This window comes from Pogona vitticeps, chromosome 10, assembly GCF_051106095.1.
Source record: "Pogona vitticeps strain Pit_001003342236 chromosome 10, PviZW2.1, whole genome shotgun sequence".
Lineage (NCBI taxonomy): Eukaryota > Metazoa > Chordata > Lepidosauria > Squamata > Agamidae > Pogona > Pogona vitticeps.
The window spans coordinates 23,730,304-23,747,915 of NC_135792.1; the positions used below are offsets into that span (position 1 = coordinate 23,730,304).

General features: G+C 38.6%; 1 protein-coding gene across 2 annotated transcripts in view; it reads left to right on the forward strand.

Annotated features, from left to right (window-relative positions):
• NFATC3 (nuclear factor of activated T cells 3) overlaps nucleotides 1-17,612 on the forward strand; it is a 62,819-nt gene that overhangs the window by 13,924 nt on the left and 31,283 nt on the right. For both annotated transcript variants that reach the window (XM_072980643.2, XM_072980642.2), the window contains exons 2-3: nucleotides 4,585-5,695; nucleotides 15,049-15,211. In XM_072980643.2, coding sequence (XP_072836744.2) covers nucleotides 4,585-5,695; nucleotides 15,049-15,211 — 1,274 coding nt within the window. The remainder of the gene's footprint in view (nucleotides 1-4,584; nucleotides 5,696-15,048; nucleotides 15,212-17,612) is intronic.

Below are 17,612 nucleotides of genomic sequence, written 5' to 3' on the forward strand. Positions count from 1 at the left end.
ATGGCCCTCTTTTTATTTCCACGGAATTGGTGTAATAGAATATATAATATAGGAAAAAACATGGAGATGATTTCTTTGTGACCAATTTTATTTATTTATTAAATTTATACCCCGCCCATCTAGACCAAAATCTACTCTGGGCGGCAATTAGCCGTATATCAGAAAGATATAGAAAGCATGGGTAACAACAAGACCAGTGGAGGTGATGATATTCCAGTTGAACTATTTAGAATCTTAAAAGATGATGTTGTTAAGGTGCTACACTCAATATGGCAGCCAGTTTGGAAAACACAGCAGTTGTCAGAGGATTGGAAAACATCAGTCTACATCCCAATCCCAAAGAAAGGCAGTGCCAAAGAACACTCCAGCTATCGTACAATTGCACTCATTTCACAAGCTAGCAAGGTTATGCTAAAAATCCTACAAGGTAGGCTTGAGCAGTATGTGGACCGAGAACTCTCAGAAGTACAAGCTGGATTTCGAAGGGGCAAAGGAACTTGAGACCAAATTGCCAACATGTGCTGGATTATGGAGAAAGCCAGAGAGGTCCAGAAAAACATCTACTTCTGCTTCATTGACTATGCAAAAGCCTTTGACTGTGTCGACCACAACAAACTATGGCAAGTCCTTAAAGAAATGGGAGTGCTTGACCACCTTATCTACCTCCTGAGAAATCTATATGTGGCATAAGGAGCAACAGTTAGAACTGGATATGGGACAACTGATTGGTTCAAAATTGGGAAAGGAGTAAGACAAGGCTGTATATTGTCTCCCTTCTTATTTAACTTATATGCAGAATACATCATGGAAAAGGCTGGATGAATCCCAAGCCGGAATTAAGATTGCTGGAAAAAATATCAACAACAGATATGCCGATGATACCACTCTGATGGCAGAAAGTGAGGAGGAATTAAAGAACCTCTTATGAGGGCGAAAGAGGAGAGCGAAAAAAATGGCCTGAAGCTCAACATAAAACAAAACAAAACAAACTAATAACATGGCCACTGGCCACATCACCTCCTTGCAAATTGAAGGGGACGTTATGGAGGCAGTGATAGATTTTACCTTTTTGGACTCCATGATCACTGCAGATAGTGAAAGCAGCCACGAAATTAACATATACCTGCTTCATATACCTGAATCCATATACAGTAATAATACACCAACACAACTTCTTGGGAAAGTGATGAGAAACCTAGACATCATCTTAAAAAGCAGAGACATCACCTTTCTGACAAAGGTCCGCATTGTCATAGCTATGATTTTTCCAGTAGCGATGTATGGAAGTGAGAGCTGGGCCATAAAGAAGGCTGACCACTGAAGAATTGATGCTTTTGAATTGTGGTGCTGGAGGAGACTCTTGAGAGTCTCCTGGACTGCAAGGAGAACAAACCTATCAATTCTGAAGGAAATCAACCCTGTGTGCTCACTGGAAGGACAGATCCTGAAGCTGAGGCTCCAATGCTTTGGCCATCTCATGAGAAAGAAGAGAAGACTCCCTGGAAAAGGCCCTGATGTTGGGAAAGTGTGAGGGCAAGAGGAGAAGGGGATGACAGAAGACAAGATGGTTGGACAGTGTCACCGAAGCTACCAACATGAATTTGACTGAACTCCGGGAGGCAGTGGAAGACAGGAGGGCCTGGTGTGCTCTGGTACATGGGGTCATGAAGAGTTGGACACGACTTAATGACTAAACAACAACAGAAAGAAAAGTGTAGCAGTCATGGAATGTGTCTCAACTAAGAGAGAGCTGCAGATAAATTTAATAAATGTGCACACTTGTGGGTCATCCAGGTCATCCTTGAAGACAAAATGAGAAGTCCTTACTGTATATAGCACAGAACAGCAGTCACCTAAATTTGTAGCTGGTAAAAGACTTTTTAATTCTGAGGTTAAGCCTATTGATTTAAAGAAAGATTGTTGCTGCTTAGTTGTTAAGAGCTCTATCACAAGCTGAGACACCACACGTTTGATTTCCAGAATCTTGATTATTTTGTACAGAGATAGTAGTAATGGGCAATATTAGCATTATTTGAATTCCTTTGATGTCTCCCCTCTTTCCTCATTCTCATAACTGCAAGAAATTAAAAAAACACGGGCCACATTGCATATCTGAAGTATTCAAGATGCCTAGCTAAACCAAATTTCCTGGTATCTTTGAGCAGATATTCTGTTGGGAGTTTCTGTTGTGGTATTTAGGGAGGATCTTTGCCAAATGAGGTGGTGGTTTAGTTTAATGTTCATCATTTGGTGTATGAAATTGGCATTTGGCAAATATATTTAAAAAGCCAGGGAGTCCTTTGCTGGAGTAAAACCTAGTGTGTCAGATACAGTGTACAGTATATCTATAGCATGAATTTATGTAAGTCTTTTTGTGGGGGTGAGTTCTTGTTTATAACTGCATATTAGGATTAGAAGGGGTTGTGTTTACTGTTAATGTTTATCTGAAATCTGTAAATCTGTAACTTTTTATGCTTAGTAATGATTCAGTTGTGAATAAGCAAAAAGCTATATAAAGTTTAGGCTATGTTTTCCAGAAATCCTGACTATGAAACTGTTCTTGGTGTGCATTTTGCCACCAGAGTGTTACTTGTGATGCATACACACAAACAGTGGAAAGCTTAGCTTAGATTGAGACTCCCATTCTTGAGTAAAGCACAGTTTTAATGGGAGAAAAACTTGTTATAATTGCACAAAGCTGTCCTCTGTGTTAGTGTCATGTAGATGTGTTGTAAAATAGTTGTTTGTGCTAGTAAGGGTTGCTGTGCAAATCATTTAAACTTTGGAATGTTGTTTGGGAATACAGATGTAGTAGAAGAAATATTTACCTGCATTGTTGGTAGGGTATATCTGATGAAAATCTTGATCTTAAGGTGAAGGCTTGCTTACTGTGTACAAATTGGAACAAAGGATAAATATGTTCAACTGTGTTGTGTGAGTGCTTGAATTGTTTAGTGAACAGCAATCAGTGAAATTCCAGTGGTGCAGTTATTCATGAAAATGGCATGATTTGTTTGAATCTACTGCTTACAAACCTCTCTTTCACTGAACTGTATATTTACAGGCCTTGTTTGTATGTAGTCACAGTTCAGAATTGAGTAAAGAGACTATTCAGGCTATTTCTGCCTTGTTCTCCATCATGGCTGCAAGAGAAACAAGGCAGAAAGATTGGAATCATCTGCTTCTTGTTTTAAACCAGAGTGGAATTTATATAGTTGAATTTATTTTAATAATAAAAAAATCCATTTTAAAAATTCAAATTGTTAACTTGCATTTTTATTCAAGGAATCATTCCTTTTTGAACACCCATTGTGAGGTTGTTTATATTATATTGCTCTTTTTGCTGTTTTTTGACCTGCTTTTGTTGTGTGGACAGTCATGTTTTATTCTCTGTGCGAGGGCATTCCCTGTGCTGATGTCTTGGTGATGTGTCTGAAGTTCTGGATGCTGTCACATTGGGAAATCAGCAACTATGCCTGCTGCTTGAAATTTTTTCCTTTTAATTTTTTTAAATAAACCATTTGATTTCAGCTCTGCATTACATAGGCACTAGAGTCTTTCTGTCTGCCCTGTTGATGCAGGACTATGTCACTTAGAATCAGAAAGAGGAAAAAATTAACTCTGGACAACATGATTATGGACAGGGACAGAATGCAAGTGTAATCAAGACAGACCCATGGGCAAATCAAAGTGCCAACTCCGGGTTTGTTTAAGCCCATTTAAAGAGCAGTATAGTTTCCTGCACCAATCAGCCTGCTTCAATTGAGGCTGCCCCATGAACAGGAAAAGCAACAAAAAGAGCTTGTGACATGAATCCATATACAGTAATAATACACCAACACAACTCAGATTATTTGGGCAATGTAGTTGCACCCTTACTTTCCTTGACAAAGCAATTTTTTTTTTTTTTTTTTTTTTTTTTTTTTTGGCGTGGAAGACTTTATATGTATAACTTCTCTTTGGTAATGTGCTGAAAAGCTGCTGTCTTTGACATGAACCTAAGGAACTGGATTAGTTTTCTTGAAGTCCTTGACTAGTTGTGGTCTCTACTGAGCCAGGAACCTTTAGAGGAAAAACCTTAGTACTGTTAGGCTCCTGTTTCAGTTTAATTTAGAGGCTAGTCTCTGTAATCTGTGATACATAGGCTGTTTGTTTTTGTTTGGTTTGGTAATAGGGACCTTCCTTTATAGACAGGCCATTTCCTTTCTGTGAAATCAGAATTCTACACAAGCTAAAAATGCTAAGTGCCGATCCAGTTAGTGTTTTACTAATATACCTGATCTGTAGACAATTTTGATTTTGAAATGATTTTCATGTTACTTTTGTTTCACATTGCATGCCACCTGAATTTAATTTCTCATTTTAATATGGTGTGATTGTTTAAAGTTTTGAAATACTCTGAGCACACCCTGATACTTTTTGAAGAGGCAGGTTACAAATGTAATACAAATTAATGTAAATAAATGTGTTTTGTCACAATGCAAGTGTTAGAAGTATCTAGCACAACAGGTTTTCTGTTGCAAAACACTGAAATGATTAAAGTACGCATGTTATACTGAGTCAATCTCTGTTTTTCTTTTTTAGATCTTGAACCTAACAATTGTGCATCTGTGTGTATCTTCAATGTAGACCACACATCATCTGTAAATCATCCTATATGTATCCCTTGTCATGGGTTTCAGTCACATCCTTCTTTGTCTTCACCTAATAGATTGCATAAAAGCTATGAAGAATGTGATATCTCAGAATCCAAATACAGTCCTCTAGGTGGTCCTAAGCCCTTTGAGTGTCCCAGTATTCAAATTACATCTATTTCCCCTAACTGTCATCAAGGAATAGAAGCCAGTGAAAATGAATTGCACACAAATGGCCCTCAAAATGAGTATATGGAGCGGCCTTCAAGGGACCACTTGTACCTTCCTCTTGAGCCATCCTTCAGAGAATCTTCCCTTAGTCCAAGTCCTGCCAGCAGCATTTCTTCTCGGAGCTGGTTCTCAGATGCCTCTTCTTGTGAATCTATCTCTCATATTTACGATGATGTGGATTCAGAATTGAATGAAGCTGCTGCTCGATTTACACTTGGGTCACCTTTGGCATCTCCTGGAGGTTCTCCAAGGGGTTGCCCAGTGGATGAACCCTGGCAAGCATCATATGGATTTGGGCATACTTTGTCACCTAGACAATCTCCCTGTCATTCTCCAAGGACTAGTATCACAGATGAAAATTGGCTTAGCCCTAGACCAACCTCAAGACCATCATCAAGGCCTACATCACCATGTGGAAAACGTCGGCATTCTAGTGCTGAGATCTGTTACATTGGTTCCCTTTCCCCTCACCATTCTCCAACCCCATCACCAGGACATTCTCCCAGGGGAAGTATAACAGAAGACACATGGCTAAATTCTTCTCTCCATGGTCTGACACCTGGCCTGTCACCTTTTCAGTGTTGTGCAGACACTGACATCCCTCTGAAAACCAGAAAAACCTCTGAGGATCAAACTGCCATTATATCAGGAAAAATAGAGCTTTGTTCTGAAGAACAGGGTAATTTAGCACCGTCCCTTGAAACTGCTGTAGACGATAACTCTGGATCTCAGCATACATTAAAAAAAGACTTGCCAGGTGACCAATTTCTTTCTGTTCCTTCACACTTTACCTGGAACAAACCAAAGCCTGGCCATACTCCTATATTTCGGTAAGTAGTTTTATGAGGATGAAATTAAGTACTGTATATGTGTTTAATTTTTTTAATTTTTTTTATCTTGGGAGGTGGGATAGTTGTTGTGTTGATATGCACATGTGATAAGTGAATGATACACTAATAAAAATACTGCTTTGATTTAGACCAATGGTTTCCAATCTTGGGTGCCCCAGTGTTCTTGGACTAAAACTACCGGAAGCCTTTACCACTAGCTTTCTTGGCCAGGATTTCTGGGAGTTCCTGGCCAAGAAACAAATTTGTTTCAGAAACAGATCTCTTAGGAATACAAGTCATCTGAAGCTGGCTAAATTTTAAAACATTGTGTGGAAATGCTGGGTGGGGGAACATGTGCTTCTCTAAATGTTGTTGATTTACAACTCCTGTCAGCTTTCACCATTAGCCATGTTATCTGATCTGGTCTAATGCTATCTGGAGATCTACTGATTCCCAGTTGTTATATATCACTAGAATATTATTGCATGCCCCTCAAATTGATGTTGACTTATGCTGACCTTTCTTCAGATTTTCTAGCTATAAAGTACAGTATTCAGAAGTGGTTTATCAATCCTTTCTTTGAGTAATTTGGGTTCATGTTTGGAGGTGATTTAGTCTTGACACAGGCAACATTTGACAATGGTAAAATTGTCACTTAGTGTCTGGTGAATAAATACCAATCTCATCACCTTCCTGTTCTTCTCAGCATTGTTATGAATGCGGAAACTTCAGGTGGTGCAGAATGCGGCGGCCAGACTCCTTACTAGAGTGAGAAAATACCAACATATCTCTCCTACTCTGGCCATGCTGCACTGGCTGCCCATCCGTTTCCGCATTGCCTTCAAAGTGTTAATGCTTACATATAAGGCCCTAAACGGTTTAGGACCTCGATACTTGGCGGAACGCCTGCTCCCAACTAGATGTACCCGGATCACCCGCATGAGCCAGGAGGTGAGGCTGAGGAGCCTAACGCCGAGGGAGGCCTGGAAGGAAAGGACACAAAACCGGGCCTTCTCGGCGATGGCTCCTCTGGAATAACCTTCCTCCAGTTATTCGTGCAGCCCCTACGCTGGGTACTTTTAACAGTCAACTAAAAACATGGTTGTATGTTCAGGCCTTCCCTCCTGTCAATATTTAATTCTTTCTTTATTTTTTCTTTCATTTATTATTTGTTTTATTATTATTGTATGTGTTATGGACTGTTTGTAAAATGCTTATGTGTTATCGTATACACCTTATTGGAAGCCGCCCAGAGTGGTCGACCAGACCAGATGGGCGGGATATAAATCAAACAAACAAACAAACAAACAAATATAAGAGATCAAAAGCATTTTTAATAAACCACATTTCATTGTTCATTGAACTTTGTACAGCTGAAGTTGTCTTAACTTTTCACCATAACTGCAAACAGTTCTACCAAGTTTGGCCAGTGCAGATACTGGTTCATTTAAAATTTTTTAGTTCCTTCATAAATGTGATGGAAAGAACTGAAGATCTAAGGAGGTCTATTATGATGGAAAGTGAAATTAGTCCATCCCATTAAAATTTACCTGAATGCAAAGTAGTATAAAATGAGATACCTCTAAGCTTTCTGGCTGTCTAGTAAGCATAGATGACTGACCCAGTGCAAATATAAAGTTGGCAAGGTGCTAGAATTATTTTAAGGATCATAAAGAGCATACAGTATATCTGAATTTGCAGGTTCAGTACTAATGTGTCACATCAATGACTTAATTAATTTACTGCTGCAGATCTTCACTTCTGTGACTGGTCAGTTATGATTTCATGGTGCTACATACTTGCCTTTGTATTGTGTTTTTAAAAAATGTGAAGGTAATCCAGATTTCTTCCATTTTAGGAATTTTATAATATGCAGTCAAGATTATGCCACTGGCAAAATAATAATAAAACATCCCTGTTTCTTTCATATCCAAATAATTTCAATTGTCAATGCAATTGTAATTTTAAAATTATTTTGTATTCGTAACTGATAATTTGATTAAATGATTCAGTTAACCAGTTAATTAGTTATGATTTGTTCCAGATGTGTATAACTTCAACAAATTTGGGTATTCTCTCTAGTTGTGAAAATATTTGGTCTTCATTGATTGGACCAGACTTTCTAAAACCAATGAATTATGGTTCTTCTACATAAGAGCTAGATATGAGATAGGAAAATCAGCCGTTTGAACTTCGATCATATTAAATATGTTTGCTAGCTGCTATTAGGATTCAGTTAGCCAGGCTCTCCCATCCCAAGAAAGTGTATGAAACCTTTTTTTAAACATTGATCTTTCTGAAAACAAAGTTATCTACCTGGTGTGACATTATTAGGTCTAATAAACTAACAGATAACGTTTAGCATACTGCTTGATATTTTGTAATGGACAGTAAATGGTGTACGAAGCTAGTAACCGTAGGACATTGTGTATTGGCTTAATGTTTCTCTAATCCTGCCCCCTTCTTTTATAAGCTCCATTCTTGCTGGGCTGCTGAGCTGACATGCTCTAGTACAGGTGATAACATAATTGCTTCCTTCTCCTGTTTGGCGAAGGGTGAAAGTTTGGAGAATTATTGGAAGTTAACTGTCACAACGTTAAATTATAAAAACTATATTAAATATGTCAAAGCAGGAAAACAGACTAGACTAGAGGCTGTTAAATATTAGGGGGAAGGAAGAAATATTGAAAGAAGACTGAGAGGCTGCATTTTTATAGTCTCTGTACATTTGAGGAATGGAGGGGTATCGGTAATGGCCAGTTTATTTCTGATAGGCATACGCCAGTTGATATTCATGTGGTAGTCTGCCTGTTTAGCAGTGCATGTTGACTTCCCCTGCCATTGTTTTCTCTACCTTCTCTACTTTTATGTAGCTGTTTATGCTTCTGTTTCTGATCAGAGAAGTGGGATCCAGCCTGTAGTAGTATCATGTTTCCCTGAAAATAAGACAGGGTCTTATATTAATTTTTGCTCCAAATTTTTGCTCCAAAAATTAATTAGGGCTTAATACCAGGGGATGTTTATTTATTTTTTAATGTACAACAGACTTCATTTATTCAAATACAGTCATGTCATCATCATCTGGTTGCTGTACAATAGTGGAGGACAGAGTTTCACTTAACAGGCTTATTTTTGGGGTAGAGCTTCTATTATGAGCATCCTGAAAAATCATACTAGGGCTTATTTTCAGGTTAGGTCTTATTTTCAGGGAAACAGGGTAACATGTATTTGCACACTTTTCTTTGAAACTGGTAACAATAGAATATACATGCTGTGGAACTGCAGCCCATTTTGTTGGTAAAAATGCTAGAGAAACTGGAATTTTCTATTTAACCCCTCTTCCAGACTTGTGATTGTAATATAGGAACAGGATCGTGTGAGAGAAGGTGGTATTTAAGGTACCCAGGTTCTGAGAGATTTAGGGCTTTAAAGGATTAAAGCAGCAGAAATTTACAGTGTACAACTACAGGAATATGTATTTTCCTTACAATATATTTTAGGTAGAATCTAGGGCATCTTAATGTGTACAATGATATATTGGTAGGTTTGGTCTTACACACTGGAGGTTCTGTAGCGCCTATTCAGAGTCTGCTAACAGAGGCAACAGTGTTCAATTTTGCTGGTTCCAGTGCTTGGGTGTAGAGGTCTGGTTTTTGCCTCCCAGTAAAACTGTCAAGAGCTTTCCTTTTATACACCCTCCCTTCCAAATACAGAGAGTTACTTTGGATATGTCAAGCTAAATCTTCTTTCTCTTGAACTGCATGATGGAAAAAGGGGAGTGCTTTTTGAAATGCCTACCAAGTTTCTCCTTTTATCATTGTAGTTACAGGGAGATGTATATTGCTATTTAACATTTGGTTTCCAAGCAGATGTTTGAAATTAGAAAGCTTTTTCAAGATTATCCCTAATTTTGAATTAGCAGTTCAAAGCTGCTTTAATCCCTTTAGGGTTAACATTCAAAGCTATTGAGGGCTCTGCCTGTTCAAAATCTAAGCTGAATACAAATGTCTTATCTGGGCTATTTTAAATGTGTTTGTTAATAACATATATAAATTAGTCAGTGTATGTAAAGTAAACATAATGTTCAAATATATTTGCTGACCTAGGGATAAGTATATACATAAGTTAAGCAGATGCCTTTGAAGTTGTGAAGCATTACAGAAGTAAACTATTCAACTTTTATGTACTACATAATGGGTCCTTTAATATATAGATCAATTGGATAAATCTAAGAAGTTAAAACACTTGAACACAGTGCATGTGTTTACCAATGTTGGTCTAATATCCAGTTGTTCAGCAGTGTCAAATGTTGTTTTAAAGTTTTAAATCAATGTTGGTGCCATTAATTGCTGACATCTGATCTTGAAACTACAACTGCCTTTGTATTAAGTTTTCATGAAATTGGCACTAGTATAAATAAGTTCAGAAGAAAGTCTTTTCTCATTTCATCCTCGTAGCTTTCTGGGAGCTGGTCCCATCCATTTCCCCTGCCCATTGGCCACATTGGCTCAGGCTGATGGGATTTGAAAACACTTCACTGGAATAGACTAGGCAAATACAGTGAAAAAATACTGTTGTGTCTTCTGACTTGCTTTGACTAAAACTCTGTTCAGATTCTGAAAGGAACCAAAGATAACCTGAAATTTGCTTGGTTCTTCAAAATTCCTGGTGAGGGATCTTAAAGTAGTGTAAGCAAAAGTTAGAAAACTTCTGAAACTCCTACTGATTTGTGAATAGGTTTGGGGCAGCTGATAGGGACGCTGTGGGTTAAACCGCAGAAGCCTCTGTGCTGCAAGGTCAGGAGACCAGCTGTCACAAGATCGAATCCACGCGATGGAATGAGTGCCCGTCGCTTGTCCCAGCTCCTGCCAGCATAGCAGTTTGAAAGCATGTAAAAATGGGAGTAAATAAATAGGTACCACCTCAGTGGGAAGGTAATGGTGTTCTGTGACTAGTCATGCTGGCCATGTGACCACAGAAACTGTCTTCGTACAAACGCTGGCTCTATGACTTGGAAATGAGGATGAGCACCACACCCTAGAGTCGGACACGGCTGGACTAAATGTCAAGGGAAACCTTTATCTTGGGGCAGCTGATGCTCTTCAGAGCAGCTGCTCTTCTGTACTGTCAGGCAATTTGACACAGGAAGCTCAGGTTTAAGCAGGTATGATAAAGTTCTTACAATGTTTGGTAACAGTGCTCCTTGGAATAAGAACCCTAGTTGCTCAAGAATAGCACCCTAGACTGGAAAGAGCTTTGTGGTTGACCACTCCTTTCTCTGGCTGCCTAAGGCTGGAGTGGTGCAGGCTTGGTGCAACAGCTTTGCAGATCTCTGTACAGTATGTTCTGGTATTCCTTCAGACAACTTTACTGTAGCTGCTGCCCACTGGCAACTGATACATGGCTAGGCAAGCAGTTTACTTCATTACTGATAATTAAAGCTAACCCTGTCATAGTAAAGGTTCATCACCATCTGTGTGTAACTTAGTCCTTCTTGTGAAGAAATCAAGGATTTGGTAAATATGTAATTAGTTTCTGGACTTTTCTGTTTCCATAAGTGATTGAGAAGCTGACCTCAAAGGAAAGAGGTCAGCTTGTAAGCAGAACATTTCAACACCCACTCCATTTTATTTCCTTTTCCGATACTTCAAAGAAGAACACCTTACCACATGTTCCTGATGCTCTTCAAAGCACTGATAAAAAAACTCTAAGCTTATCATTTGTGTATCAAAGCAGCCTCAATAGGGGATCTAACCTGGCCAGGGAGGTAGCCTTCTTCCTTCCCTGAGGATAGAGGTCCTAATCCGACCAGATAGGCGGGATATAAAATCAATCAATCAATCAATAAGTAAATAAATGCAGATTTTGGAGTTGGGAAAAGGAGCTAGGCAGAGAATGCCTTTTGTTTGTAGAATGATCAAAGGGGGTTATGGGCACCAGGTCTGAAAAAGAGTTTATTTACTTGCATAAAAGGGACTTCAGCAAACTTGTTTGTTGTCTCAGTCTTTCGGGGGGGGGGGGGAGAGATTGTGTCCATGTGCCACTGGGCCTAGTCTCTTGAAGTCTCGGAACTTCACTCTCCCTTTGTTTAGGCATATGGTGTGGTTGAATGGTGTGGAAAGGGAAACCCCTATCCTTGGAACTGTGACATTTCTATTAAGAAAAACAAAGCTCTGTTTTTAGTTGCTGCATTAGTTTTCATTCATTTCATTCATTTAGTGTGTCTTGGTTATTTTGGGGCCAAAAATGATTTTTTTAAATCTTGTGAGTCAATGATAGGGTAGGCTAGTAATCTAGAACACTCAAGGAAGTAGCTTGGCTAGATAGTATTTATTGTTGTTGTTTGTTTGTTTGTTTTTGCATCAGTGCAAACAGTTTAATGTATTGGTTTCCCCAGTAGTACTTCACCATAAATTCCATTTCTCTTAGTGTTGGAAGTAAGAAATAGTAATAAACACTAAAGACCTCAAAGAGAATAATAGAATCATAGAGTTGGAAAGGTTCTATAAAGCCATTGAGTGCAGCCTCCTGCTCAGTTCAAGGATCCAGGTCAAAGTATATCTGACTGCCTGTCTGATTTTCTCTTGAATGTCTCCAGTGTTGGAGCGCTCATTGCCTCCCAAGATAATTGATTCTATTGCTGTACTGCTCTAACAATTAGGAAGTCTTTCTTGACATTCAGCCAAAATCTTGCTACCTGGAATTTGAGCCTGTTATTACTGTATTTTTCCATGTATAAGATGATACTTTTGTTTAAAATCTTTATATTAAAAATTGAGGGTCATCTTATACATGGAAGTAAGGAGGGGGGAGGGATCAAAGCGCTTTGATGATCCCTGACTTCCCCCTCCACTTTCTTGCAAAGAAAGAAATTAGAAAACTGGGTTAGAAAATTGGAGGGGCGTCTTATACATGGGGCATCTTATACACGGAAAAATACGGTATGTGTTTTGTACTCTATAATGATTGAAAACAAACCTTCCCCTCCTCTGTGTGTTTCAAGTACAGTAGGACCCCTGTATCTGCTGATTCACCTATCCAGAGTCTGAAAATATTAAAAATATTAAATGAAAATAACTACAGTATTAGCATGGGCTTTCAAGGTGTAATGATCAGACTGGCCACTAGAGGGAACCAAACACCAATACCTTTTAAATGGTACTAACAAGGAAGTCACTGTATCAACTGCTCGATATGTTCACGCCATTATTCAGAGACGCCGCAACATGCCCTCTCTAAAATGAGGGGCTTAACGTTGTAATTTTCCTCACCCCACTCGCATGCAACGAACCCTGTATGCGTATTTTATTGTATTTATTTTGCGGCTTCTTCTGCTGTATGCCAATAAAGGTTTATTATATTATTATATTATATATGAAAGCTTCCACCATTTCATTTAGTCCAGGGAGCTTGTTTCCAGAACAGCATCATAAAACAAAGAGCTGGATTGGCTGGCAAGGGAGGAAGAGGGGCACTAACATAAGCCAAACTACCTCCTGGGAGAGGTTCCCACCTCCCACCTTTCCTTTCTTCTGGCCAGCCTCTTCCTCAACACTCCTGGGCAAAAAAGGAAATGAATTCTTAATTGTCTTCAAAGAAAAAAAAGTCATAATACTGAGATTATGTGTTTGTGAGTGTGTGAGAGAGAGACAGAGACAAAGATGGTAGTCTTTAGCACATGAACGAGAGAAGATTTCAACTCAGCTCTTACTCTTATCCCCATTGGGATAAAAATTACAGATACAGTAGAGGGGAATCCTGGGTCCAACAGATTGTTATCTATAATCCACACTTTTCACTATCTGTGGGGCCCCCCCTGGAACCACTGCCCCATGGATATGGGGGTCATCCTATATTTGAAGAGTGCTATCATATCTCCCCTCAGTTGTCTTTTTTCAGTGCTAAATATTTCCAGTACTTTCAGTCTTTCCTCAGAGGGCTTGGATTTTAGTCTCTGGATTGTCCTTGTTGCCCTCTTCTGAACTTGTTCCAGTTTAATATATTCTCGAAAGTTTTCACAGGTTTTTCAGGCTATCTCTTTAGAACAGTGTGTGAGGTTGCCTGCAAAGATATAATTGAAAGACGGTGTGCCATTGATGTTCAGATTACTATGGAATCTGTAACTAGCTATCACTCCACTAGGGTATATAAAGACTTTTTTCTACCTTTTGGAAGAGTGCTCCTGTATTTGTTCAGTATTAGCTCACTTGAGCTGAGACAGCTTATGACCAAATGCAGACTAAACTTCCTGTAGTTGAAAAGAGGTTCTGGGGTGATATACAGTATATAAATCAAAATGGTATAAGTAGATATTGCTCAGCAGGATTCTGAGATGGAGGAGGATACACTTCCAAAGAGAAGGATTTCTGTATGCTTATTTTGAGGGATCATACCTGAAGCCCTTAAAAATCATTAATAGGAAAAATTCTCCTCTGTGTACAGTTTAATATTTGCTAGGTGGCACAGACTGGTATATATCCTATAGGACCACTGAGTTATTTAAATTATTTCCTTACCTGATTCACATATTTACTTTATTTAGATTTATACCCCGCCCCTCTAGACACAGTCTATCTTTCTATATAAACCTTACTATCTAATCCAGGGGTGTCCAACCTTTCACCTTCCCTGGGCCACATTAGAACATGAAAATTTGGTTTGGGCTACACATACATTTGGTTTGGGCCACATTGGGGGGGGCAGCCCTAGCTGTCCTCCGCAGCCCAGCTCCAAGCATGCTTACCGGCAGCAGCGATCTCAGACAGCAGAGGCTGCTAGCTTCGACTCCGGCGGCTTTATGAGGCCGGGAGGGGGTCCACCTATTGATGGGGATGGTGCAATGTAGTCAAGCAGACCCCTTGTCCCCTCCCCTCCCACTCCTTCCTTCCTTCCCTCTCTCCCCCTCTACCGTTGTGGCGTGCCCCGGCCACATTCCGGCCGCAAGCGCCAGCAGTGTAACTTGAAACTTTGGAATTTCTTTAAAAATAAAAAATTGCCGTAAGCAGCATTACGAGCTGACCTGGGCCACATGCGGCCCTTGGGCCACTGGTTGGACAAGCCTGATCTAATCCTTGACTGAGAATGATTATTTTATTATTTTATTCCCTTGCTAATTGTTCAGACTTACTCAAATGTTAGATGTTAACCATAAGCCTTTAAGAGTGATTTAAATTTTTTATGCATAAAGCCAGACTGTAGAACAATAATAAAAGTATAGTTTTCATCCTTTTCTATTATTTTGTATTTTACATTGTATTACCATATTTGTATTGCTTTCTTCTTGAGAGTTAAAATGCTGGATGTAAACTTGTTAGATGGAAAAATACTGAACTCTGCGTGCTTCTTGTTTTTAGCACATCTTCGTTGCCTCCCCTAGACTGGCCTTTGCCTACGCAGTATGGGCAGTGTGAATTGAAAATAGAAGTGCAACCCAAAACACACCATAGAGCACATTATGAAACGGAAGGCAGTAGAGGAGCAGTAAAAGCATCAACTGGTGGACATCCTGTTGTGAAGGTAAGAGATGCTGATACGTCTATACTTTTGAACTGTCGTTCAAGATTTGAGCAGCAGGAATTATCTAATGAAATGAATTTTCACCACATTTGCATAAATCAGAGGCTAGAATTTTAGGAATCCGTGGCATATTTTTCAGGAATGAGTGTGCTAATGCCCGCTGACGCATTGCTCCTGCCTAGCTTTCTTCATTGGCCTCAGCAAAAAGCAGCTTGTCAGGTGGAAACAACTTGGCAGTGTGTTGGAACCAGTACATCTGCTTTTGTTGCTTTTCTAACATGCCAACGTCTGAAGTTGGCTTCCAATTTGTGGCTGATTTGGGAGCAGCAAGTCAGTTGCCAAGTTCAGACCAGGGAGCTCATGGCTACTGGCTGGCATTGTTACAGAAGGCGACTCAATTTTTAGTTTGCCTTTTAGGCAGAATAGATGTGATTGACATGCAATTGATTTACTAGACAATTTAAATTACTAGTCAGCAAGACTTTATTTCCGTCACGGTTTTCTACATTAAGGCTTATTCTTGCTGGTTGTTACAAAGTTAATATTTACAACCCAGATGAAGGTTTCATTTTTAGAATAATAACTTTTCAGGTTAGTTTTACAATTATGTCACAAAATAAATGATTGTTTGGTTATTTACTAAATGAAATAGATAATTATGATATAATTCTGAAATGAGCTTTCTCCATTTTAATAGCTTAATCATATTTGAACAGCTTGTCTGCTGTGCTTTATTGGAAGGAGAATAATAATCAACAATAATAATTTAAATTGTTTTATCTAACTAAAACAATAACATTGTATAGCATATGTCTTCTTGTGCTTGTTTAAACAATCATGTTTATTAAATATTCCCACACTGGGTCTCTTTTATGGCCTGCTGCCATTATAGATTTTCTCTTCAAGTTAGAGAATAATATGATAAATCATAGGCTGTGCTCACAAAGACCTCTGGAGTATTACATTCAAAAAGTTTCATTTTCTTTTGCTGTGCTTGCCTCTTTTCTCGCACTTATATATAAGGAAGGCATGTTTAGAGCTATCTATCCATCTCCCCAAAAATCTTCTACTTATTGAACTCCCTGGAATAATCTTGCAGAAACCTCTGGAAAACCAGTGTTGGGGCCATATATTGGTAGAATTCAATTACAAAACTTTTTTCAAACTTTGCATGAATTTACAGCTAAAACAAGATGTCCCCTACTTTCAGTGAGCTCAATGTTGTGGCAGTGCTTATGTTCTAAGAGATTTGCTGTTGCGTGATAATATTTGCTTCAGTGGCAAACATACGTTAACTTGTTGAAACTGAATTGCTGTCTCTTCTGTTTCAGTAGTACAATTGTGTATCTGGGCTGTTCTTTCAGTTCTGCCTCTGTAAACTAATTCTTAATGTTATTTGCCAAAACTATAGTTTATGTGTGTTAGGGATTATTGAACTGACTTTACATAAGCTGATGGTTCATAAGGATTTTCATGTTATGAATGTGATATGAGCATCACAGAAACTTAACCATTTCATACAAAACTTTCTACTGAGTAACATTTAAGCATTAATGGCTTGTTTACCACTTTATTGCATAAACTGACTCATGTGAGAAGTTGTGAATAGTCATGGAAGAGCGTACCACAACTTCTTCAGTTAAAGTGGATCTCTTTCTGTTGAGTTTGCCAGCTTTTTTTATCATAGTTAGTATTCATTCTTGTGCTTTTTAAATTCATCCTAATTTTTCCCCCTAATTTTTTCTCCAGTACAGCTGTCAAGCTTCCATTAGCTTTCAAATGAAGGAAAAAATATCACATACTGTACAGTTCTTAACACAACTCAATCTACTTCTATTGTCACCCTTAGTATTTTTTTTGTTTCTCACAACTCCCTTCCTCTTAGTGCATATAGCTAAGCAACTGATCGTTCTAAAATTGTGTACATCTGCTATAAGCAAAGAAAAGGAGGAAGTGAAGAGCATTATGAATGAAAAGATGCTGGGTAGTTGTTTCATTAAAATAAATAATATTTTAAAAGGTGCATGTAGGTCATTGTGCCATGAGGTGAAGCTTATACATGGCTTATACATGCCCTGCCAGTATATTTCAGGTCGGTTAGTTCAAGTCTTAGGTGACGTTCATTATCTATACCAGCCAAGTTTTCAGAAATGTGTCCATGCTTTAAATGCTATCAATTTATTTTACTTTATTTATATCTGGATAGTTTACAGGTTAAAACATAAGCCCCTCAAAACCCCACATTACAAAATACATTCAACACTATGGTGATCTGGCAGCGTAGGACTAAAATTCATACCAAAAAGTTTAAAATTAATAGCCTCTGAGAGAATCAGTTGTTGAAGGCAGCTTTGAATGATTCTGTTTTTACCAATTTTTTGAACATAAGGAGGAAAGGACC